Below are 23,523 nucleotides of genomic sequence, written 5' to 3'. Positions count from 1 at the left end.
TTTTAAAAATTTAAAAAAAAGAACTGTTTTGCTTAACAAGGTATTACCATATATGCTATTACCATCAGCAACACATCATTATTAGTGTTTCTAATGAATGAAAATAATACATTGAATAAAATAGCATTTTAACATAATGTAATCTATTTTGATGACACAAGTTATCCTAGAATTTTTCTTCATTATACTACAGAAATCCTAAGCTGAGATGGTAAAGATTTTGACTGACAGAAAGCTGAATAAAAGGTTAGGTTGTATTTAGGGCCTTTGGTTATACAAAAATTAGCTAAGTCACTCTTGCAAAATGAAAGTTCCACAATATTGTGGTATAGTACAAGCCTATTTCAGTGATAATTCCGGTTATGCTCTTGTTTATCTAAGAGTTCCCCTTATGGTTTGTTTGAAGGGGATTCCTAAAAAATGTGTTAGCCAGTCCAGATATGCAGATTATAAATGTATTGGGGATGCCTCAATATTAGAGACACTAGTTAAAGAAGCTCTGTTTTTAAATGAACTAAACCGAGTTAAATTCACTGAAATTAAAAATGTATTTAAATCCTACATCATAAAACCAAAACATCCCCAATTGAAAAAATCAATTTTTTATCAACTTTAACAAAAAGAGAATTTAACCACGGTAACATAAGGCTAAGAACTTTGCCAAGCATAATGGATCCTGCTTCAACCAATGGAAATTTTCCCCTTCAAATTAAAAGCAAATGTTTGAAACAGAAGGAATACACATAAACAGATGCTGTGGGAAATTGCTTAGTTTACATTTCATTTTTACACTCAAATTCCAGAAATTAAAATACATGCGACTAAAAAATATTCTTAAAGAGACTTAAAACATATCAACATGCAATATAAGCACCTCTTAATTTCTTTACCATCATTATTTTAAACTACAAGATCATAATAACTATGTTGGAGGTGTTTTTCTTATAACTAGGTTTAACTAATTTCCCACTTCTTTGCAAAATTTTAAGGGCAAAAAAGAAACTGAAAATCATTATGCAACCAAAAGTAGTAACTTCTGAAACTTACATAATATAGGTTAAAAAATAAATAAAGGCCCCAAAGAAATAGCTAGCTGCGACTATTACAATCATCTCTTTTTAATTAGTCTACATCAACTAACACCTCATACCTTTACTAAGACAAATAGCAAAGTCAAACAGTCAGTCCAAATGAGCCATAGTCTATAGGAACCTGGAGAACTTCTCTTTCTGGGGATAAGGACAATGAAAAAAAAAAGATGTTCTGTTTTCTGTAGTCCTGTAAGCGGAGCCATTGAGCTGGGCTGCACTATCAGACAACAGAACTCAGGAAAATTTAGATCAAAGCCAGGGCCATGCCAAGGTAATATGCAACAAAACCTTTTGCCAAAGCATTAAGAAGAAGGAAAAAAAAAAAAAGGCAAAGAGAACCTGCTGGACCACCTTGTTATTATCACAGGGAGGCAGGAAGAAACAAAATCTGCAGGTACTGAGGAATGAGAAAATACTGTCCTGGATATATGGGAATCTATTTACACAGATCATTATTATACTATCATTAACCAAACCTAGAAAGCAGTGTCCTATATGTATTGGAGTCCTATGTACATATATATATTACCGTTAATTAAGCCCCCAAAGCCAAGTGTTCCTGATGTGCAGGTATATAACAATAGAGACATATATTTTCAATTAATAAAACTCACAGGTTTTACCAGTAAGGAACAGAAAACTGCCCTTTGAAATAACATCAGAAATAGAACTGGGTAAAGGTCTGAGGAAGCAATGCCTTTTTCCTTATTCCCTCTTTAATGATCTCCGATTTTCATTTCATAATTTGCCTCCAACACACACACACACACACACACACACACACACACACCATTAGGTCTCCGGAAACAAAGGACGGTCCTTAATTCTCCAGTCTGTGGAAACACAGACGCCCCCCACCCGCAGATGATGAGGCCCCCACGTGACTTCTATTAACTAGTGCGCCAAGGCGAGAGGTCTCAACCTAGACCACTGCCATGCAGACGGTAACAAACCGGCACGACCAGCGCCACAAAGAAAGGGGAGGAGTAGCTCAGGACCAGGGAAACACTGCCACGCCGCGCGTCCCCAAGGCGCGTTCCCCTCGCCGACGGCGAGGCAGCTGTCCTCGCCATCCTCGTCCCCCTCCTCATCCCAGACGCCTCCCACGCTAGGGGACTCAACGCCGGGACACGGGCTAGCAGGGGGCGGCCGCTCGCCCGAAGCGCCCCCTGCGAGCCCAGCCCGCGAGAGGGAGGGGGGCGGACCCCCTCCATGACCTCCTGGTGACAGCCCCGTGCCGCCCTTTGTGACGAATCGGCCCCCGGCCCCCGGGCCGCGCCAGACCTTCCTCCGCTTCCGAGCCCCGGCCGATGCCCCCACTCCTCCGCGAGCCCCCGCGGACCCACCGAGGCGTCCAAGAGGGTACGGGAGCCTCGCGCGGGCCCGCTGTCTCCTCAGCATCACGGACGTGGACCCACCCTCACCCCTCAGCCCCAGTCCGGGTCCCCCGCGCTCGTTCGCTCACTTACTCTGGCGCGCCGGCGGCGGTGGTGGGCGTGAGGGACAGTCTGCGGACAGCAGCGGGCGGCGAGCTTCTGTCGGCACCGAGAGGGCTGAGGCAGCAACGGTAGACAGTGCCTGGCGGCCCCCGGTAAGGGGCGGGCCCAGCGGGGGAGGGGCGGCCACCGCGCCTCTCATTCATGAGGCGGGGGCGGGGTGAGGGACCCGGATGCCCGCTAGCCCCCGCCCACTTTGCGGTGGGCTCATCGGCTTCAGAGTCGGCACTGCGCAGGCGCCATGCTCCTTGGCCCGGCCTGGCTATGCTCAGCCTCGCTGGCTGGCCAGGTCCGGCGGATTTGTAGAGCCGAATAGTTGGGTACCGGCCTGCGGGCGGAGCTGCTGCGGATAGGCCGTCTCCCTTCTTTCTTTTGTACAGGCCTACCTCGTGTTGTTGCGCTTTGCATATACTGCGTTTTCACAAATTAAAGGTTTATGGCAACCCTGCATTGATTTATTGTGCTTTTGCAAATACTGCGTTTTCACAAATTAAAGGTTTGTGGCAACCCTTCGGCCAGCAAGTTTTCTCAGGGCCATTTTCCCAACAGCATGTGTTCACTTCCAGTCTCTGTCATTTTAATGAAGATGTGTACGTTGTTCGTTTTTAGACATGATACTATTGCACACTTTATCAGTTACAGTATAGTGTAAATATAACCTGTATGCACTGGGAAACAAAAAAGTTTGAGTGAGTTGCTTTATTGCTATGGTCTGGAACCGAACCAGCAATATCTCTGAGGTGCGCCTGCCCTTTCCCATGTCCTAAATGCATTTTTTAATATGTATTTTATTTACCCTTTTTTTTCATGGGCAGGCACCGGGAAAGGAACCCTGGTTTCTGGCATGGCAGGCGAGAACTCTGCCTCTGTGCCACCATTGCTGGCCTAAAGACATTTTAAAAAGTGAAATCTTAGAAGGCTACCTCCTCCGTAGGACCCAGCCTGCCGGTTCCCGGGGTCATAGACTTGGGCACCCGGGTGTGCAGTAGTTTGACGGGAGTGACAGTATCCCCCAAACTCATCCTCCATCTGTCCCTCCTGCAGCAGGTGCTTTTACCAAACCATTGGGTTCATGGTGATGGTTAAGAGCCAGAATCCGCCCAGATATTAGAGAGAAGTGTGTACAACAGATAGTGCATCCCTTTACTTACTTAGGTCACCCTGGTACCCTCACCTCCTAGCTCCCATTCCACAGGGCAGTCAGGAAATTGACTTTGGTTTTGGGGGACTCTGCCTTTCCTGCAATACTAAAGCCTAGGTCCTCAAGCAGCTCCAAGCACTAGGGAGGCCTCTGTACTCTTTGACAGGCACTATATTCTGTGAAGACACCCACTCCTGTTCCCAGCCCTTTTGTTCTTTCCCTCCTAGGCACAGGAATCTCTGGTTAGCCTGGGGACAGGTGCAGCCCTCACAGGCAGTCTTACTGAGGCTTTATAATAGAGTGTGTGGGCCCTGCAGCTCAGGGCTTGTAGAAATGATTGCTTGCTTTTCCTTAGGCCCCATGTCCCGCCTTTGAGGTTCTCCACTATCCTATGCTCCAGACCCCCTCCCATAAACCATAAAAGCTCAGTAGCTAACTTTAGGAAGCAAAAGAGCCAGTGTGGAAAGTGCCCACAGGCAAGTTCCCTTTGCTTTGGCAAACCAAAAACCTCCAGGCAAGGGGGAAATAAAGAGAGAAGCATAAATGGATATATCTTAAGTGTCCTGACACTGACATCCTATGGTCACAATTCCCCAAAGTAAGTGAAAGCTGGAGGCATGTGCTAGGTAGAGTGTGGCAAAGGAAAGGTGCAAAAGGCCCATTCTTCCTCTACAGGGGCCTGTCCCAGTGCTGTGGCACCCCACCCTCTGCCACCCAAGCCAGGAACCTAATGTCAGGTCCTGTTCCCTGCTCTCAATCCTAGCAATTGCTCACTCAGCCTTCTCTACTCCACTTTGCTAATATCTATTCCTCAGTCTTCATAAGGTCTCTTCAAATGTCTCCTCGGCTAATGCAGAAGTTTCAGTCCATTTTCATGCTAATCTATTGTCATGACCTGCAAATCCATCTGTGTTACTGTCTTTTCTTCCTTCCCTGCCCCACCTGACACCTTATTCCCAGTCGTTTGCAAAACAGTGCCATGATGTTTCACCCCTCCATGCCTGTGCTTACGTTCCTGCTGATCCCTCTGCACACATCTAGCAACACTTCTTTGTGTAGTCTTCCTTCCTGCCCCACCTTGCTGGCAGATTTCCTTTGGAATCCCCGCCTGTGCCCTATTCCAGCTTCCCTGCCAGCACCAGGCTCACGTTGGGGTACCTCCTCTTTCATTCCTCGCCTGTCAGAATGTGAGCCCTTCAACACCAGGGGCAGTGTCTCCTCAGGACCTCACTGGTAAAACATCCACATTGTTACTGATGGGGTGATGTTCCCTGGGGGCCAGGAAGTTTTGCCTGGGAGAAGAAGGCTGGGCTCCCTTTGTTTTCTCCTCCCTTCTTGACTCTTCCTTCCCCTGCCCATGCTTGGAAACCTCGTTTTATGTTGTTGTTTAGTAAGTTTGGCTAGAATGGAAAAAATAATTTGCCAGTCCAAACTATAGAGGGTGGAATGGCTCCAGCTTCATGTCCTGTTTCCCTTGTGAAAATGAGGTAAGAGCAAGAGTATGTAAGGAGCAAGGGCCAGGTTGTTGCTATTTTCAGGGACATGTTGTGGAGGCATTAGTTGGTCCAAATCTGGGTTCAAGAAAAACGTCCCCCCTTAGGCTGTCTGGAAGAACCTGGACTCACAGTCTCCACATGAGCAGGGTGGGCTGTACCTCTTGCTCCTTGTGGGGAAGTCAGAGTTTGGGGTCTCCTGGTATCTCTAGCTGGAGACTCACTGGCCAGCCTATGATCCTAGTGACGTACAAAGCTGCCTAGTGATGTACAAAGCTCTGCTTCCTCCCCCACCTTCCACCCACCCACCTTCTCCAGGCAAAACACATGTGGGGGTGGGGTATGTCCAGGGAGGTGCAGGCGGTTCTTTTTCTGAAGGGTTTAGGTGGGTATCCCCCAGAGCAGCAGACATCCAGGGTTTGAAGTAGTGGCTTTCTTAGCTAACAGGCTTTCTTGTTTCACATTAGGACTTCAGAGGGTATCTGTCTTTCTCTCTATCCCCTTCACCCAGTCCTTTCCCATCTCCTTCCTATATTTTGCCTCTTTTTAGGTATTTCCCTCATTCCAACCCATTTCTCAGAAAATTGCCCCTACCCACATGGTGAGAAGCGCAGGCCCATGTTTTTTGCTCTTGTCTTGCAAATCCTGACATGGTGCCTGTTATCTGGGTGGCTTCTGGGGTTTTCCTATGTCCAGGCAATGAAGAAAGAAGGACAGAGCTCTGATCCCATGGTGGGGGGGAGGGGAGGGAGCGAGAGCTGTGATTCTAGGTGGGTCTCTCCCCCAGTGAGGACTGCAGACAGACTCCTTCTGAATGACTTAAGGATAAATACACCTCACCACTTAAGGACATAATTTTCATTTGAATATAGCATGGTCTAGTCTCACATGATTGCCTAATAACACGATTTCCACTTTGATCTTTATAAAACAATAGTCCTGGACTTCTTGAGTTAAAGAAACATTAACCCAGTGATCAAAGTTATCATCACCAGTAATAAGACATGTCAACATTATGTACCATCCGTTTTGATGTGCTGAGAAAGGTATAGCTTCACTTCTGGGGTGTTCCTGCCAAAAATGCACACTTTGAATTTAATCATGAGAAAACATCAGATAAGCCTAAATTAAGAAATGATTTACAAAATAACAAGTACTCTTCAAAAGTGTCAAGGTCAGGAAGACAAGGAAAGAACCGTCACAGATTGGAGGAGACATGACAACAAACTGCAATGTGGGATCCTGGATTGTACCCTGGAGCAGAAAAAAAAAGACATTAATGGAAAAAATGGTGAAACCGAAATAGTTGATTATACCTCCTTGTCCTACTGACATCGTACTTGGCCATTGATGCTCTAGCCAATGAAATGTGACTGAAAGGGCCGTAACTCGTCTCCAGGCAGAACTTAACGAGCCAGTGTGTTAAGCTGTTCTCCATCTGTAGCTGGTCTCAGCTAGGAAACCCCCACATGGAATCCTGAACACATTTATATTTTCAGGAATTCTGAGTTCCATTTGAGTGACTGGTTCTGAATGGGGCCAGAAAGGCAACGTGACTTATGGTGGCCAGGGAAAAAGAATTCCTGGCTCCCACCTCCATCTCTGGCCTAAGGGTGGACACAAAGCTCTGCCTGAGAGCTCTATGTACTTAGGAGTCCATACTTCCCACACCCTGCCTTAATAAACAACAACATCCATCCCTCTGCGGTCAGGGTTGCCCCCCACCTAGAGGTCAGCCTGGGCTGTGAGGAGGGGTGAACCATCCAGAGAGTCCTAAGCAGGAGTCTGCTTGGATGGAATTCCTGGATGAAGGGGTTCAGTAACCAGCAGCACATCTCAGGCTCTCACGGAAACGGTGGGACTCCCCTGGAGACCTGGCCCAAGGGTTTAAACATTGCATGGGCAATGGGTCATTCAGAGTGCTGGACAATTAGCCAGTCAAGTGGTTGAACAGTAGGAGGGGTGGACAAAGGGCAAACAGTGCCCACCACCCAATAGATGGACAGGCCCCACAGGCAGGGCACATTGGCAAAGGGGTTGGGCTGTGAACCACCACTGATCTCTAACTTTTATCTAAAAGACTGATTTGGCCTTGATCAGTCAGGCAGTCATTCAACAAACCTCTATTGAGTCCCAGATCCTAAGATGACTAGGATCAGGCCCTGCTCTCACTACATTTATCATCCAGAAAGTTGTTGTTCCAAAAACAGTCACAGGCATGTGATTTAAAATTAGATATTTCTTTTCTTTTCCAGATGGTGGAAAAACTTGAACAAATGGTTACCATAGCCCTCCCACACACGTGTGCAGCTGTGACTCCCCCACAGGAAACTCAGGTGTGGGTTTGCAGCAGAAGATGGGCACTTGCCTCTGAGCTGCCTGCCCAGAAGCAGAACTCTCCTTCTCTGCCCTTTTGGGGTCTTCATGATCATCTCCCCCAAATACTGTCTTTAACTGCCTCTCCAGGTCCCTCGTCCTCCTTCCTCTCTACTCACAGACTGGCTTCTCTGAGGCACTCCTGTGGTCATCTCACTACCCAAGGAAGTAAGCAAGTACAAACCCTCATGCTGGCCACCAATTTCTGCTTTAGTCTGTCTTTTTAGACTCATCTTCTTTCTGTGATCCAATCTCAAAAACTCCCTTGGTTCCCACCTAAAATCAGTGGAATCTTATTCAACTGAGAGAAAAAGGGACCCTTTTATGCTGATATAAGTCACATATGGAGCTGTGCTATGGCCCATAAGATGGATGAGAAGTTATCGAATGGGGCTTCAGGGAAGCTCCTTAAAAGGGATCCAACTCAACTGGCTTGGATTCTTTTGTCCTTCCCACCTTCCTCTTTTTTCATGCCTGGAATGTTAGCATGATGAGTGGAGTTCCAGTATTTGTAATGTGCCCATGAGGTGACCTTAAAAATAGAAGTCATGTGATAAGGAGGCAGAGCAGAAAGATAGAAGGAGTCTGGACTACTAATAACTTTGCAAAGCTGCTGTGACAGCCCTGGCCTGGTTATTTCTGGGTTTCACATACTTGAGAGAAAATGAATCATAGGTGTTTATGTCAGTGTAAAAATGTCTCTGTTCCTCTCAGTTGATTGTGACTCCACTGATTCAGGCAGGAACTAAGGGAGTTCTTGAGATTGTACAGTAGAAAGGAGATAAACCTAAAAAGATGGGTGGAAGCCATAAATTGGTGACCAGCATTAAGAAGCTAGTGCTCGTGTAATTCCATAAGCAGTGCGATGACTAGAGGAGTGGCTTAGAAAGACCAACCTCTATGTAGAATGGAAGGAAAAGGAGAGTCTCGGAATTTCTTTCTTCTGGGCACATTGCTGCCCCCAACAGATTAGGATCCTCTGTCAAGAAAGAATGGAGAATGTGCACAGGCTAAACAATGAGCTGTTTATGCCACTCTGTTTTCCAAGCCAAGTAGTCTCTTGTTGATTTGCTAAGTTCTCAATTATCTTCTAAAAAATGAGACTTTTGATGAAAATAGCTGTAATTGGTTTCTGTCACTTACAACCAAGAAATCAATAATGTCACTGTCTATCTGCTCACATCCTCCAAGGTGTCTTTGTTGCCACCTCTTCTGGTGAAGCAACACTGGACCATGTTGTATTTTTTTTGTCCCAGCTGCAAAGTACTTCATGCCTACTGGCACTTTATGCCACGTTCTTGCTGCCCAGTACAGGAAACATTCCCTGTGAGGCGGGGGTGCCCAAGGGCCCACATATCCAACTGCCATATGCAGACATTCCTTCCACACCCACATCTTGCTGGGCACAGACCAGAGGTCATTCTGCTTTCCCTGGATGGCTGCCAAGGCCTGGAAGCTGGCAAGAGGGGAAGGCAGCAGGCTAGGGAAGCCCTGTTTCCCCATCATCATGCATCCTTCCACATCGAGTGTTTATGTCCAGAATTTATTCCATGTGTTTTTCTAACTTCCCTCATCCTTAAAACCAGGGCTTGGCTTTTGAAATTCCAAAGTTAAGAACTGGGTTTCTCTTTCTACTGTCACCAGTCCCTGAAGCAATGGATTCTGCATGTCTAACTGTCCAAATTGAGGGAAAGGTAGAAAATTATGGATTTGTATAATGACAATATGACATAATAATAATAATAATAACATCTGCCCTTAAGACCTCCTTATTGATTTTTTTCCTGTGTACCCACCCCTATTCTAACACCACCATCACCACTATATTGGCTCCTTTTTTATTTCTGTCTCCCAGTTGTGTCATTGCCTTTTGTCTCAGCAGTGTTCTTAGGTCTGAAGTTAAAGGAGGAAGAAGAAAAGTGAGATGATATCTTTGCCCACAACTCATTTTAGGGAAAAGGAGCTATAGTGGCTTTTATTTCCCCCCACTTTCAACTTATCCAACCTACACAAATAGCTTCCATCCACTACCACCTCATCCCAAAGCAAGGGACAGGAAAAAGAGACAGGGAGAGAAAGCAGACAGGTTTTCTGGAATCATTTCTCTAGCACTACAGAGACAGAGAAGCAGAGTTAGAAGAGATGGACTCATTCATCAGAAAGATGAGGACACTGTATGGGTAAGTAAACTCAGCATCCTTTGCTTCTTTCACTGCAGGACTTCATCCTGGTAGCCTTCCCTAGTTTATCTTGATTTCACACCCTTAGAGGCTGGTGAGGCTGTGAGGAGGGGAAGGAGCTTGAACTCTGTAGCAAAGAGATATTCTGCCCCGGGGGACACAGCTGTCACTCCTGACCTTTGCTCCCTTACTTGGCATTCTCACTTGCCTATCTGTCATCCAAAGGGGCTCTCAAGGAAGAAAATGTCTTCCTAATAACAGTTTCCAGATTAACATGGTAAATTGAACCCAATATACACTTTTGTTCCCTTACCAATCCACTAAAACTGCCATGAAGGCATTTTTATAAAGACATAAATTCATGAGGACAGACAGAATAGAAGAAGAGACAAGAGCAAGAATTGCTTTTAAAGCTGAAAAACAAATGGATGAGTGGTCATTGCCTTAGTAGCCCCAAGAAAGCTGAAACCCAGGGAAAGCTAAGAACAGCCCTACTTTGATGGCAAAATCCTAAAAATAAATGGAAGGAATTGGCAGTCTTAGGTACCTAAGCAACGGGCCAAAACCAGAACTGGGTGAAAGGTGATCGGGAAGCAGTTAAAGTCCTAGTTCCCCTCTCCCACCCCTTTGTGTCGCGGGGCCCTTCCCCCACCAGGCAGAGGGCTGGAGAAGTCATCTCTGGTCCAGGCGTCTGGACTGGAGCACCAGACACAGCTTAGGACAAAGATACCGAGTGCAGAACAGGGGTATCAGTGCATTTTTATTCACTGCGTGCTGAGATTCTCTGCTTGCTTCTCTGCACACTTCCAGAATCACTGGCAGCCACACTCCACCCTTCTCCCTGAGAACTCTGACCAGCCAAAAAGGAAAGAATTAAGGATACTGGCCTTGTGGGTCACAACAAGTTACCATCCATGTGTCCCTACAGTAAATCTCTACATAGAATGCAAGCCTCACGCCTGCACTTGGGGTTTTCAATAAGCTTTCCAGGCCTTTACTTTTTTTTTTTTACATGGGCAGGCACCGGGAATAGAACCTGGGTCCTCCGGCATCGCCAGCAAGCATTCCTGCCTGCTGAGCCACCGTGGCCTGCCCTCCAGGACTTTACTCTTGATCAAGAGCAGACAGCCAAAGATTAGGTATCAGGTGCCCTATAAAAAGAGGCTAAGATGGGGATTCAGGTGCAATGGAGATTCAGGTGCTTGTGACTTTTTGAGGGTGGGATTGCAGAGAAGGGGAGTAAGAGAAGCGGGTGGGGGTGGGAAAAGGCGCAGATTAAGAGTACACATCAGCTGGAGTCTAGCCTGATTCCTCAGTGAATTGCACCACCTTGAAGCATGAATTGCACCACCTTGAAGCGAGAGGACTGGTGTTTTGCACCCCCCAGGTTCATCAGCCCTGAACTCTGGGCTGCCAAAGGGAGGGGGGAACATAACCTCCCAGGCAAGGTGATTGGTTACCTGTTAAAGGGATGCGGGCAGAACACCAACAACATCCACTAGAGATTACCAGGTTACCAGATGTCCAAGGAAAACTGCTAACATGGAAGATAGAGAATAAACAGTAATTAAAACCAAACAGGAAAAAGCAACTTAGAAGAAACCAAGACTTATCCTCAAAGATAAGAGATCATATTATACCCATGAAATGAGAATGAGATAGTATTTTGAAACACAGGAAAGAAAAAAATTTTAATTAAAAACAAACAAACAATGAGGCAGAAATGAAAAACTCAATAGATAGTTTGGGAACTAAAGTCTGGGTTATCTCCCAGAAAAAAGAACCAAACGACAAAATAATTTTAAAAAATCGAGAGAAGAAATGAAAAATATAGGAGGAAAAGTCCAGAAGTTTCAACATTGAATAACCGGCATTCCAGAAAGGGAGGGGAGAAATCATTAAAGAGATAATTCAATAAGATCTGAAGAACTTAACAGTGATGGTCTCGAAACAGTGACAGGGTGACTTTCTTTTTTACCATTTATTTTCTCCACAATGAGCGTGAATTATTTGTGTAATAAAAAAGTGATTAAAAATGTAATAACTTGAAGAAGAAAAAAAGAGATAATTCAAGAAAAAATTCCCGAACTGAAAAAAACTCAAACTTCTAGGTCTTAAGGGCCTACCAAGTGCTCAGCTCGATGACTTAAGAATAGGCCCAACCAAGTCACATAATTGTGAGAGTTTAGGACCCTGGGAACAAAGAGAAGATTCCAGAAGCTTGAATAAAAGGAAAAAAGATAAATCATAGAAGACTCAAGAACCAGTGTAAATTAGACTTCTCTTCTCTAGGACTGTTCCAGCGACGCCGGAAGGCAGACCACTGTGGAATAATGTCTTAAAAACTCTGAGGAAAAATGGTTTCCAATCTAGCATTCTATACCTAGACAAACTACCAATCAAGAATTAAGTAGAATAAAAAAATTTCAGATATACCCAATCTTATGCTTCCATTTCTAGGAAGTAAATGAAGGATATGCTCTACATAAAGAAGGCAGTCAGCCAAAGAGGAAGGAGAATCCAGGAAGCAGGGGATCCAGTCGAGGGAGAGGTGTAGGAAATCCCTCTGAGATTGATGCAGAGTGAAGCTAGAATTGGAGCAGAGAGACTCAAGAGGCAGATATGATAGGGATCGTTATCGCCAAGATGACCACGTGCCATCTTTATAACCTGTGTTTCTAGAGGTGAATAGAGACCCCATTTATTCCTGGAAAAACGCTAACTAGGCTGGTGAGCCTTGGCCTCCAGTCCCATCACTCTCTGGAAGCAGCTGTGGGATCTGGATACATCACTTTCCCTCCATGAGCTTCAGGGTCAACCTCTGTAAAGGCCAAGAATAGATGAGATAAATTCCATGTGTCTTTAAGGCCATGTGTATCTCTGTAAAATTCATTCTTCATGGCGTGCAGTTCTATGGGTTTTGGCAAATGCATAGAGTCGTGCAACCACCTCTATCCCCAAACATGCTACCAAACAGCTCCATCATCCTAAAGAGTCCTCTCCTGCTGCTCCTTGTAGTCAACCTCTTCCCCTCTCTCAATCCTAGTGTCCATCTCTGTAGTTTTAACCTTTCCAGAATGTCATGTAAATGGAATCATACAAAGTGAAGACTTTAGGGTCTGGCTCCTTTCATCGAACACAATGCATTTGACAGATTAACCAGCAATGGCCACTGCTCTTGATTTTGCTTCTCCCCAAAAGCAAACTCCGAGATAAGAATTCAACTGCAAGTAGTTTCTGCTTCCTGGGAAGCACCAGTCAGGGGAGTGAAGAAGTGAGATAGGGCACAGAAGGAAGGCTATACCGGGTGTAGTATCAAGTAAGTTACTGCTGCAGGAAACGAACACGATTCTGTTGGGGGACTTTGGGATTCAGGCAAGAAACACACTTTAGAGTCGTTGGGCCTGAAGGGTGAAGAAGCTGCAGCATTTATCCACCAAATTCCTGTACATCAGTCGTTCAGGGTGGCTTCCTGAGGCCGTAACGCTGCAGCGCTTCTGGCTTGCTCCGTACGGGGACCGAGCATGGTTCTGCGTCCAGAAGCAGCAGCTGGAAGTTACAGGTGTCCACAATGAACAGCTTACAAAGTGCACAGGTGAGCGCCAGAGAGGTCGGTCGGCGTCCGAGAGCATCAGTGTCGCCCTGCCCCCCATACCACAAAGTGGGGCACTGGGGGCTTCTGGGATGGGGGCTCAAGAGGACAGCGAGGATGATGAACTGAGGCTTCAATGGAAGAATTCTAAGGGATATGTATATTTTTTCTTCACTTTTTTGAGTGATCATAAGTGCTATTGTGTTTTAAAACCCGGCTTCTACATGTTCAATGTCAGTATGTAAAAATGCAATTCATTTTTTTTTGTTGATCTTGTTTACTGTGACCTTAGTCCCTTCTTAGTACTTGTAGTTGTTTGGTTGATTTCTTGGGATTTTCTGTGTATACCATCAAGTCATCTGCAAATAAGGATAGTTTTATTTCTTCCTATCAATGCATTTTATTTCTTGTTTTTCTTTGTATTGGCTGGAATTGCCAGTACGATGCTGAATAAGAGTGGTGAAAGAGTGTTATCTTTGCTCTGTTCCTGTTATTAAGTGGGAAATATTCAGTCTTTCACCCCTAAGTGTGATGTAGTTATAGGTTTTGTAAATGCTTTTTATCAAGTTGAGGTAGTTCGCCTCTATTTCTGATTTGCTGCGAATTTGTAATCATGAATGGGTGTTACATTTTGCCAAATGAGTATGCTGCAGCAATCGACATGATTATATGCTTTTTATTTTTTAACCCATTGATATTGTGGATTTATATTGATTGATTTTTGAATGCTGAACCATCTTGCATACCTGACATTGGTTCCACTTGGTCATGGTGTATAACGTTTTTATACATTGCTAGATTCAATGTACAAGGATTATTCACATTATTTATTTCATCTTCATCGAATTTTGGTAGCTTGTGGTTTTTAAGGAATTTCTTCTAAATTGTCAAATTGATCAACATTAAATTGTCCATAGTATTCTCTTATTATCCTTTTTTTTCCCCTCTCTTATTATCCTTTTAATGACAGCAGAAACTGTAGTGATATCCTTTGTTTCATTCCTGATATTCTCTCTTATCTTCATCTTGCTAGAAGTTTATAAATTTTATTCTTTTTTTTTTTGAAGAACCAGCTTCCTGTTTCATTGATTTTTCTCTGTTTTCTTGTTTTCGATTTAATTGACTTCTACTCTTATCTTTATTATTTCCTTTCTTCTGTGTGATTTGACTTTATTTTACTTTCCTTTTTAAAAATTTTTTCTTGATGTAGAAACTTAGATTATCAAGTAGAGACCTTTTCTTTTTTCTAATTTAGGCATTTAGTGCTATAAAATTCTCTTTTAGCACATTGCACTAAATTAAAATGAAATACAATATATCAAAATTTGCAGGGGCTTTAGGATGTGCTGTTTCATTTTTTATTTTATATGTATATAAATTGGTACATTGTATTTTCTCTGTCTCTCTTTTTTTTTTTCCTCTGTCAGACTTGGTAGAGTTTGTAAATTTATTGACCTTTTCAAAGAACCAGCTTTTTGTTTTTCTATCAATTGTTGAGAGTAAGGTTTTGAAGGTATCCATGTGTAATTGAGAATTTATTTCTTCCTTCAGTTCCATCAGTTTTTGCTTCATATATTTTGGAACTCTGATTTTTGGAGCATACCCATTTAGGATGGTTGTGTATTCTTGGTGGATTGATCCTTTCACATTATATAACTTTCCCCTTTATTTCTGGTAACTTTCTTTGTTCTGAGGTCTATTTTATCCGATATTAATATAGCCATTCCTGATTTCTTTTGATTAACTTTTGAATAGTACATCTTTCACCTTCCTTTGACTTCCAACCTACGTATGTCATTATATTTGAAATGAGTTCCTTATTAACAGTATATAGTTGGGTCTTGTTATTTTATCCACTCTGATAATCTCTGGGTTTCAATTGATGTATTTAGATCATTTACATTTAATGTACTTATTTATTATAAAAATAACTTTGTAATGGAGAAACCTGGTATAAACCACCTTCTCTTGTAATGTGATGCACTGAGAAGGGCACAATGCCACTTCTTACCTCAATCTCATCATGATAAAACACTAGAGAAACTCAAATTGAGATACATTCTTAACAGAATTAAACAGTACTCATCAAATATGTCAAATTCATGAGAGGCAATGAGAGACTGAAGAACTAGCACAGACTGGAGTAAGGAAACACTATAACTAAATGCAATATGGGATCCTGGATTAGATCCTGGTTACAGAAAGAGGACATAAGTGGAGAAATTAGTGAAATGTGTGTAAGATCTGTAGTTTAATTACTTGACTTTGTGCCAATATTAATTTCCTGGTTTAGATAAGTGTATACTGTTATGTATGATAATAACCTTAGGAGATGCTGGCTGAAGGTATATGAAGACTCTCTGTACTGTTTGTACAACTTTTTTGTAAATCTAAAATGATTTCAAAATAAAAAGTTAGAAAGTACAAAGTAATAGGCCTAAACTCTCACAGATAGAGAGGCTGGGGTTTAGAACCCGAAGTCCACACTTCTACTATAGTCAGGAGATATGGAGGTCAAAGATACGGACACTGCCTCCTGCAGGGGGTGGCCGTGGGGATGTGACTGCACCACTGACTGGCCCTGCCATCCCCCCTCTCTACCTGTGCTCTGTGGCTAGAACTCATGCCTGCCTGAGGCTGTTCTCCAAAGCTTGAGGGTAGTTCTGTCTGTGCTAGCCAGGGGCCCGAACAACCCCCCACCACCCTGAGCAGCCCTCCACCCATCACTGAGGGAAGTAGATGTATAAATACCCCAGGGCCTTTCATTCTGGTGGAATAGCATTCAGGAATGTTCTGCATTGTCTCCTAGAGTTCCCTAGTGGAACTGAATCATGGGTAGCTGCCCACATAGTAACCTGATTGATAATGCACGTTTTCTTGGCTGCCTTCTCTTCCCTCTCTTACTTTCCCACTCTCTTACCACTGTTTCCTGGCATCACCTCCCAATTCAACTACTTGATCCAATTCCTGCCTCAGAGTCTGCTTCTGGGGGAGCCTCAACTAAGACAAATGCCCATGGGCACTATGATTCTTCAGTCACAGACAGATTGCAAGCAAAGAAGGCATCTCTGCATGGCCAGCAAACAGGGATGCCATGCACAGATGCTCAGGCTGTGCACTGCACAACTACTGGAGTTATACAAATTAATGCCTGTATCCTTTATAGCTGCCGTAATAAATTACCAGAGACTTAGTGGCCTAAAACAATCCAGATTTATTATCTCACAGTTCTGGAGGTCAGAAGTCCAAAGCAGGTTCCACTGGGCTAAAATGAAGGGGTCTGCAAGTCTGCATTGCACCTGGAGGCTCTGGGGAACCAGCTGTTTCCTCCCCTTTCCCATCTTCTAGAGGCTGCCCACTTGTAGCCCCTTCACCCATCGTCAGACCCAGTAGCGTAGGATCTTCAAACTCGGTCTTTCTCTGACTTCTGCTTCTGTGCTCACATCTCCTTCTCTAACCCTTCTGTCTCCCTCTTTCCTTCATAAGGCCCTTTGTGATTCCACTGGCCCCATCTGGTAACCCAACATAGTCTCTCCATCTCGAGATCCCTAATTTGATCACATCTGCAAAGCCCCCTTTGTCACGTAAAGTAACATATTCACAGGTGTTGGTGATGCGGGCGTGGTCATCTTTGGGGACCATCCTTCTGTCCATAATATCCTAGGTCAAGAGTCCAGAATGAAAGGGGCTCTGAATCAACAACCCCTGCCCAGAGGAGGTGCCAGCGCTGTGAGGGAGGGAAATGTGGTAAGGGGGCTGGGATATAACAGGTTGGAATACACAGCTGATGACAGATGTCAGTGGGTCTGTAGTGTGTACGTGACTGGGGGGTGGGGTGAAGGAAGTGGGAGATGAGGATGACCATGAGGAGGAACAGGGAACACCAGGGAGAAACCAGGTGGGGTGAGTTTACATGTGAGGATGAGGTCCCGCCCTCGGCTGCAGAGAGGCAAGGGTGGAACCCGAGGGTTTTACAGGGGCTGCTGTCATGATGAGAAGGCTGCCCAGAGCATGCACAGAACACAAACAGAGGAAGGGGTGCGGCCCAAATCCCCAGCCAGACAAGTGGGTGGGCGGGTGCTGTCCCATGTTGTCAAGGATTGCAGAGAGGTAGCTGGAGGCAGGGCCCTGAGAACAGGAAGAGAGAGAGAAAAAGAAAGAGAAACTAAGTTTGTTTATGGGAAATGGGGCTGTGATTTTGCATTTGGACATGCCTGCATGCGGTGAGTGTAAACTGCAGGGTCTGGTAATGAGCTGGGAAAGAATGATACATTTGCAACTTCTATAAAGCCTCCTGCCCCCTGTTAAATATCCTCTGTGTTTATCAAATGAGATTTATCCATTGACTCATTCAACAAATATCCAACAAATGGGCCCTTGGTAATTCTCTCTGCAACTGGGGATACAGTGAACAAATGAGGTGAGGGAATGGAATCGGGGAGTCACTGTGGTAGAAAGAGAAAGACAAGTGTCTGGAGGGAGTGGGCTAATGGGCGATGGAGAGAGAACAGGCTTTTCTTGGCAGGGAATGATATAAGGGTCTCCATTTCCTTTTCATCTGCCAAGGGACGCTTGCCCCGCTCCTGCCCTCTAGCCCACCTGCCCAGCAGGAGGCTTTGAAGCACGCATTCCCCCCACTCTCCTCTTTGAAGAAAGCTTTTGCTCTCCTCTTCCTTCCTCTCGTTCCTCCCCCCTCTCCTTGAAGGTGAACCCTCTCCCCACATCTTCCTTTTCCCTGGAGCTTGGAAGAACCAAGAGGAGAGGGGAGAGTGATAGCGGCTTCCTTCTCTTGGTTCTGTCTTCTCTTTCCAACCTTTGGACCCAATTCAAAACAACAAAGATGAGTGGAGGCCTCCTTTGAGCCTGAAATCATGCAGTGAAACAATGATGGGAGATTCCCATGGCCAAGGAAAGCGGCATCTGAGACCCGGGTTGAACCATCTGGTAAAGGGGATCTATGTGAGGCACCCACAGCACCCACCATAGCACGGATGTGCAGGTGTTTCCACTCACATCCCACTGGGTGGAGGACAGATTGGTATAAACTTTGGAAAGCAATTTGGCGATATCTTATAGAGTAGACGACGCACATGCCCCGGGAGCCAGCAGTTCCACTTCTAGTTGTATATTCTAGAGAAATGTGCATGTGCACAAGGAGATTAAGAATGTTCATTGCAGCATGGTTTGAAATAGTAAAAATTGGAAATGATGAAATGTCTATCCAATATATCTAGGAAGTTAGATATATTCATATAATGGAATATAGTAGGCAAAATAACAAGAGTTATTTTACCAACTTTTGCATCAACAGAGATCATTCTAAAAGCATAATATTGAGTGGAAAAAGCATGCTACAGAATGATACATAATGTCACTTACATACCGTTTTTAAAAATGCAAAGCAATAGGATGTAGTTTTATGGATATATATACAAAGTGTAAGTGCATTGCCTGGGGATACTAATAGTCAATATGAGAGTCAATATAGAGGAGTGGGATTTGCAGTCAAATTGCTTCGATTTGCATCCTAGCTCCATCTCTTTCTAATTGTGTATTTTCTTGAAAAGCCATTTACTCTGCAGGCCGCAGTTTTTTATATATAAAATAGGAATGACAATTTTATTAGTCAGCAGTTGCTACCATAATGCTGTGTAACAAATAATCCCTAAACTCAGTGTCTTACAGCCACAAGCATTTATTTTCCACTCACAGATCTGAGAGTTGGCTGTGGCTGTGCTGAGCTCAGCTGGGCTGGGCTCCAGGCGATGGGTTGGGTTCAGGTCTGCCTCGTGTCTCCAATAGCCACTACCCAGGGCGGGATCTTTTCATAGCAGAGGTCACAAGCCTAAGAGGAGCAAGTGGAAACACATGACGCCTCTTATGTCTTTGACTCAGATCTGGCACGTTGCTTCCACCTACATTCCGTGGCCAAAGCAAGTCACAAGGCCAAGGTTGAAATCCGTGGGGTGGGGGAAGCATGCTCCACCTACAGTGAACCGGGGCAGGGAGAGAAGAAAAAGCTGTGAGCAAGTAAGAGCAGAACAGTGTCTACTCCTGGGATAGTTTGGAGAATTAAATGAGTTACCATTGTAAAGGGTTAGGGAGCACCTCACATATAGCAGGTACTATATCATTATTCAGGAGAAGGACAGACTCTGGGAGGAAGGTGAGCGATTCAACTCTTATCCATACATTTTTTTTCTTTCATTTGTTTAAAGATCATAAACGAAATGAAAAAGGGCAAAATGTTTTTCAGGAAGTAGCTTTTGAGATAGGTGGGAATTGGCTAGTCCCAGAGAAAGAAAGAGAGACATCCTCAGGGACGGATGCTGGAGACCTGGGAGGGGGTGGGGATCCTTGCAGGGACAGAGGATGGGGCAGGCTGGACTCAGGGAGCACTGGCCGGAGGAAGGACGGAAGAAGCAGTGATGGGGTTAGGGAGGTAGAAGACAGACAGGATCAGAGAAAAATGGAGCCCTCCCTAGATCCTTAGAAAGTCAGTGGAGTAGAGTGTTGATGTGGGGTGGGGGGTGGGTAGGGGGGGCAGCTGCCTCGTGGGCCCCTCCAGCAGTGGCTATTGGCCAGGTGCGGTGTTCTGGGACAGAGGGGATGGACCTCCTGTTTTACTTGGTGTGTTTTGTCTCGGCCTGCAGCTCCTGAGCAGACAGAGCAGAGGGGCCCAGAGCCCTTCTGGGCATCCATCTCTGTCTCCCACCATCAGTGCTTGCTCCCTTTTCCCTTTGCCGAGCCCTGGCTCCCCCTTTCAGATCCTTCTCCCACCCTACTGCACAGAGAATGGGGCAGAGGCCTGAGAAGGAGACAGCCTGGAGCACGCGAGGCTCTGTGGGACTGAAGTAAGGAGGGAAAGAGCCCCTTTTTGTTGCTTCCCAGCTCTGGCCTTCCAAGCTCCACTGAGCCTTCGTGGAGGGCAGGTTGTCAAAGGCCCAGGAGAAGGCAGGAGTCATTTCAGTATAAATTACGTGGTTATGAGGGCGGGACTTTCACATGTGGCTTTTTTGCATGCCCAGGTTATCAGGTAGTTACCCCATTAGAGGGCTCATAAAGTTTCCATCTGCTCTGACTCACAGCAGGAAAATCATTAAGTGAGTCCGCAGGGATGGAGCACCCGAGCAGGAACCTGGCAGCAGCCGCAGTCAGCTCCAGTGAGGGCAAGTGAGGATAATTTTGGGCCTCAAGTGTCACAAAAAACCTGGGCTTTAAAGTCGATTGCCCTGAGTTCAAGTCCTGACTCCACCACTTACCAGCTGTATGACCTTGGGTAAGTTACTAACCCTCCCTGGACCTCCATTTCCATGTTAGGGTAATGCAGGTGGTTTAGAGGCCAAGGATTGTCTTGAGGAAGTGCAGCCGACTACTGGGTCAGATCCCTGGGGAGGGTAGTATGTGGGTGTGGCCATTGATCTTTGTAAACTAATCTTTAGATTTTCTCTCAGAAATGTAATGGTTGGCACTTTGGAAAATTACTGGACGTGGTCTGCTAACCCCATTTCCCCTGTGGCTCTGTAATTCTGCTCCTAGGAATATAATCAACAGAAAAAATATGTACTGGAATGTTCTTTATTTTTAATAGCCCCAAACTGGACAGGGCACAAACACAAACTGGGAAGGAGCAGGAGGGAACCCCTTGGGGTGGGTGAATGGTGTGTATAATAAAAGGGGGTGCAGTTACAAGTGTATATACATAAGTGACAATTCATCAAGCTGGAGCTGTGCACTTAGATGATGGAAATGTTTGGGTGATGGACAGTGGATAACACAACATTGTGAATGTAATTAACAACACTGAAATATTTATCTGAATGTGATTAAAAGGGGAAACATTAGATTGTATATATTGTGACAGAATAAAAATGTTAAAAGAAATCCATGGGACTACACTACACTGTGACTAAATTAAACCACGGACTATAGTTAATAGTACAATTATAAAAATGTTCTATCATTAATTGCAACAAATGTTCCACGTTAATGCAAGGTGTTAACAATAATAGGGTGGTATATGGGAATCCTGTAGTTTATGCATGATTGTTCTGTAAACAATTTCTCTAATAAAGAAAAAAAGATATGTAAATCAACCTCAATTAAAAAAAAAATTAAAGAGAAATTCAGTCTTTGGCATGCTCTGAGGTCAGAGACTTCCAGGGCTTGACTCCTATTTGCCAGAGTCACAGGAGCTTGATGTGTGAACTGGAAGTCTGTCTATATGAACCCCACCCGCAGCCCTGCTCCCCTAGAGGTGGCCAGAGGCTGACTGACACAGGGCCCATCTGCCTTGACATGGGAGAGCCCTGTGGACCCCTCACACCCCAGAACCCCCTATGGGATCAGGCTGAGCTAGACTCCAGCTGAAACCACATTGGGTGCTTAGAATTTTACCCTGCCCTGCTTCACTTCCCTCCCTCTCTTTCTCCTGAGATCATTGCCTCAGTAAATCACACGCACATGACTCCCCATCTCAGGCCCTGATCAAGGGAATGGGACTCAGGACGCCTGTGAGTGAGGCCTTCAAACCACATCTAGCTGCCTTCGAAGTGGGCCCATGAGCCCGGCGTTGGCCCCAGCTGGAGCAGTAAGCCGGTGGCCATGAACGGGTGGGGTGGGGGTGGGGGTGCCCTTGTTGGCTGAGGAGAAGTGGGGAGTCCTTGGGGACTCTAGGACAGTCTTTGTGGGCTTGCCCCTCCCTCCCTGGCTTGCCCACCCCTTCCTGCCGCCTCCTTGCGCAGAGCAGCTCCTACAGCTCCTGCAGCAGGCCGCTGGCTGGGAGCCTCTGCGCGGGCAGGAGGCCGGTGGTGAAGCACCACCCGAGGGGAGGAGACTCTGTAGGTGCACGCGTCCCAACCCCACGGTGCCTCAAAACACGAAGTCGTTGCTTTCAGGATCAGGAGTCCAGATGTGCAGCCATAGGAGTCATTCTAGAAGTCCCCAACTGTTCTTTCAGGAGAGAGTGAGCCAAAACCCCAGCAGGCCCCAGGCCTAGGCTGTGGCCAGCCTCTAACAGTCCCACGCCTGTGGGAATGCTGAGTCACCGCCCTGGGAGGCCTCTACTGGGTTTTCCCATCACTCAGAGGTTTGGACGTGCCCCCGTCACCCTGGCCTGGGTAGAATTTCACACAACCACACCCCAATCCCCCCCCCTCCCTGCCCTCTCTAAGAACAGCTGCTCCAGGACAGCAAATAAGTGATAACGAGCTGTCCCAGGTGGGGATGAGGGTGTCGGGACCAGACAGGGTGGGGCTAAGGTCTGATAGAGGAATTGCTGGGGGGAGGCCGAGACAGGGTGGGGGTGGGGGGCAGATTCCCTGGCTGCCCCTCAAACAGCCCTCCGCTCATCTGGCTGGAGGAAGACTGCAAAGGGTGGGGAGCACACCAGCCAGCAGAAGGCTGCTTCTCTTAACCCAGGAGGAATGCTGGGCTGTTCTCTTTGGTTAAAGCCCATTACAATGAAAGGATATAGTGCGGGGGCTCTGGTGTCTGGGGCTTTCCTTTTTGAGCAGGCGGATCTGTGTGTGTATGTGTGCACGTGTGCATATGTGTTGCATTCATGCACTCTATGATGCATTCCACATCTTGAGTTCAGCCTCCTTCTCTTGCTGACCTCTCTGAGGTCCAGGCTTTTTCTCAGGAGGGGTCCGTTAGGCAGGGTCTTGGACTCCTCATTCCTTGAAAGCTGCTCCTGCTTAATGCTCAGCCTAGCTTGAGAAGATCCAGCCCTGTAAATTCTATAAACTTCCTGGCCCTGCCCTTAAGTCCAGCAAGAGTGGTGAGCTTGTAGTTTTCACCTGCGCAACAAAAACGAGTATCCCTGGCTGGACCAGCTTGCCCTGAAGCTGCTGCCCTCTCCTCCCTTTCAGGGGCCCTCTGTGCCCAGTGGCTCTTCCTCGGGAACTGGGCTGGTCAGCAGCCCTCTGGCTGTCTGATCACCTATGTGGCAGGAGGACTTCATCTGCTGAACCAGTGACCTGGGACATCACCCAGATCTCCGCCTTCCCAGCCAGGGCGTTTTGTCACAAGCCACAGATACTTACCCTGAGTGGCCTAAGCAGGGGAAGATTTATTGGAAGATTACAGGGTGGCTTGTGGGATTGCACAGAAGGGCTTGCCATGGAGGAAGCTGGCTGGGTGCCCACAGGCTC

At 45.8% G+C, this 23,523-nt stretch overlaps 2 protein-coding genes across 7 annotated transcripts in view; one reads left to right on the top strand and one right to left on the bottom strand.

Moving 5' to 3' along the window:
• The window catches only part of RNF24 (ring finger protein 24), a 167,162-nt gene extending 164,417 nt beyond the window's left edge, over window positions 1–2,745 (bottom strand). For 3 of the 6 annotated variants that reach the window (XM_077116559.1, XM_077116523.1, XM_077116568.1), the window contains exon 1: window positions 2,561–2,673. Coding sequence is in view for 2 of the 6 variants with exons in the window: in XM_077116515.1 (XP_076972630.1) it covers window positions 2,561–2,733 (173 nt within the window). In the remaining 4 variants the exon portion in view is untranslated. Of the gene's footprint in view, window positions 1–1,881; window positions 2,290–2,560 lie in introns of those variants that run through there. The other 3 variants (XM_077116507.1, XM_077116515.1, XM_077116534.1) reach the window with 2 other exon arrangements.
• On the top strand, window positions 2,027–10,490 carry LOC143680674 (uncharacterized). The gene is made up of 3 exons (XM_077157095.1): window positions 2,027–2,142; window positions 2,322–2,682; window positions 7,477–10,490. The coding sequence occupies exons 1-3, from the start codon at window positions 2,027–2,029 to the stop codon at window positions 7,822–7,824; spliced, it is 825 nt and encodes a 274-aa protein (XP_077013210.1). The 3' UTR covers window positions 7,825–10,490.
• The last annotated feature ends 13,033 nt before the right edge of the window (window positions 10,491–23,523 follow it).

The sequence above is a fragment of the Tamandua tetradactyla genome, chromosome 1 (genome assembly GCF_023851605.1).
Source record: "Tamandua tetradactyla isolate mTamTet1 chromosome 1, mTamTet1.pri, whole genome shotgun sequence".
In the NCBI taxonomy this organism is placed as follows: Eukaryota; Metazoa; Chordata; class Mammalia; order Pilosa; family Myrmecophagidae; genus Tamandua; species Tamandua tetradactyla.
The sequence above is the reverse complement of the archived record's forward strand: the minus strand, read 5'-3'. Positions and strand labels throughout refer to the sequence as shown.

Excerpts from the sequence above, each read along its gene's own strand:
- LOC143680674 (XM_077157095.1), top strand. The coding sequence starts at position 2,027 with ATGCAGACGGTAACAAACCGGCACGACCAGCGCCACAAAGAAAGGGGA. Across the intron at positions 2,143-2,321 it reads GCGCGTTCCCCTCGCCGACG|CCCCGTGCCGCCCTTTGTGA; the intron begins GCGAGGCAGCTG and ends TCCTGGTGACAG. Across the intron at positions 2,683-7,476 it reads ACAGTGCCTGGCGGCCCCCG|ATGGTGGAAAAACTTGAACA; the intron begins GTAAGGGGCGGG and ends TTTCTTTTCCAG.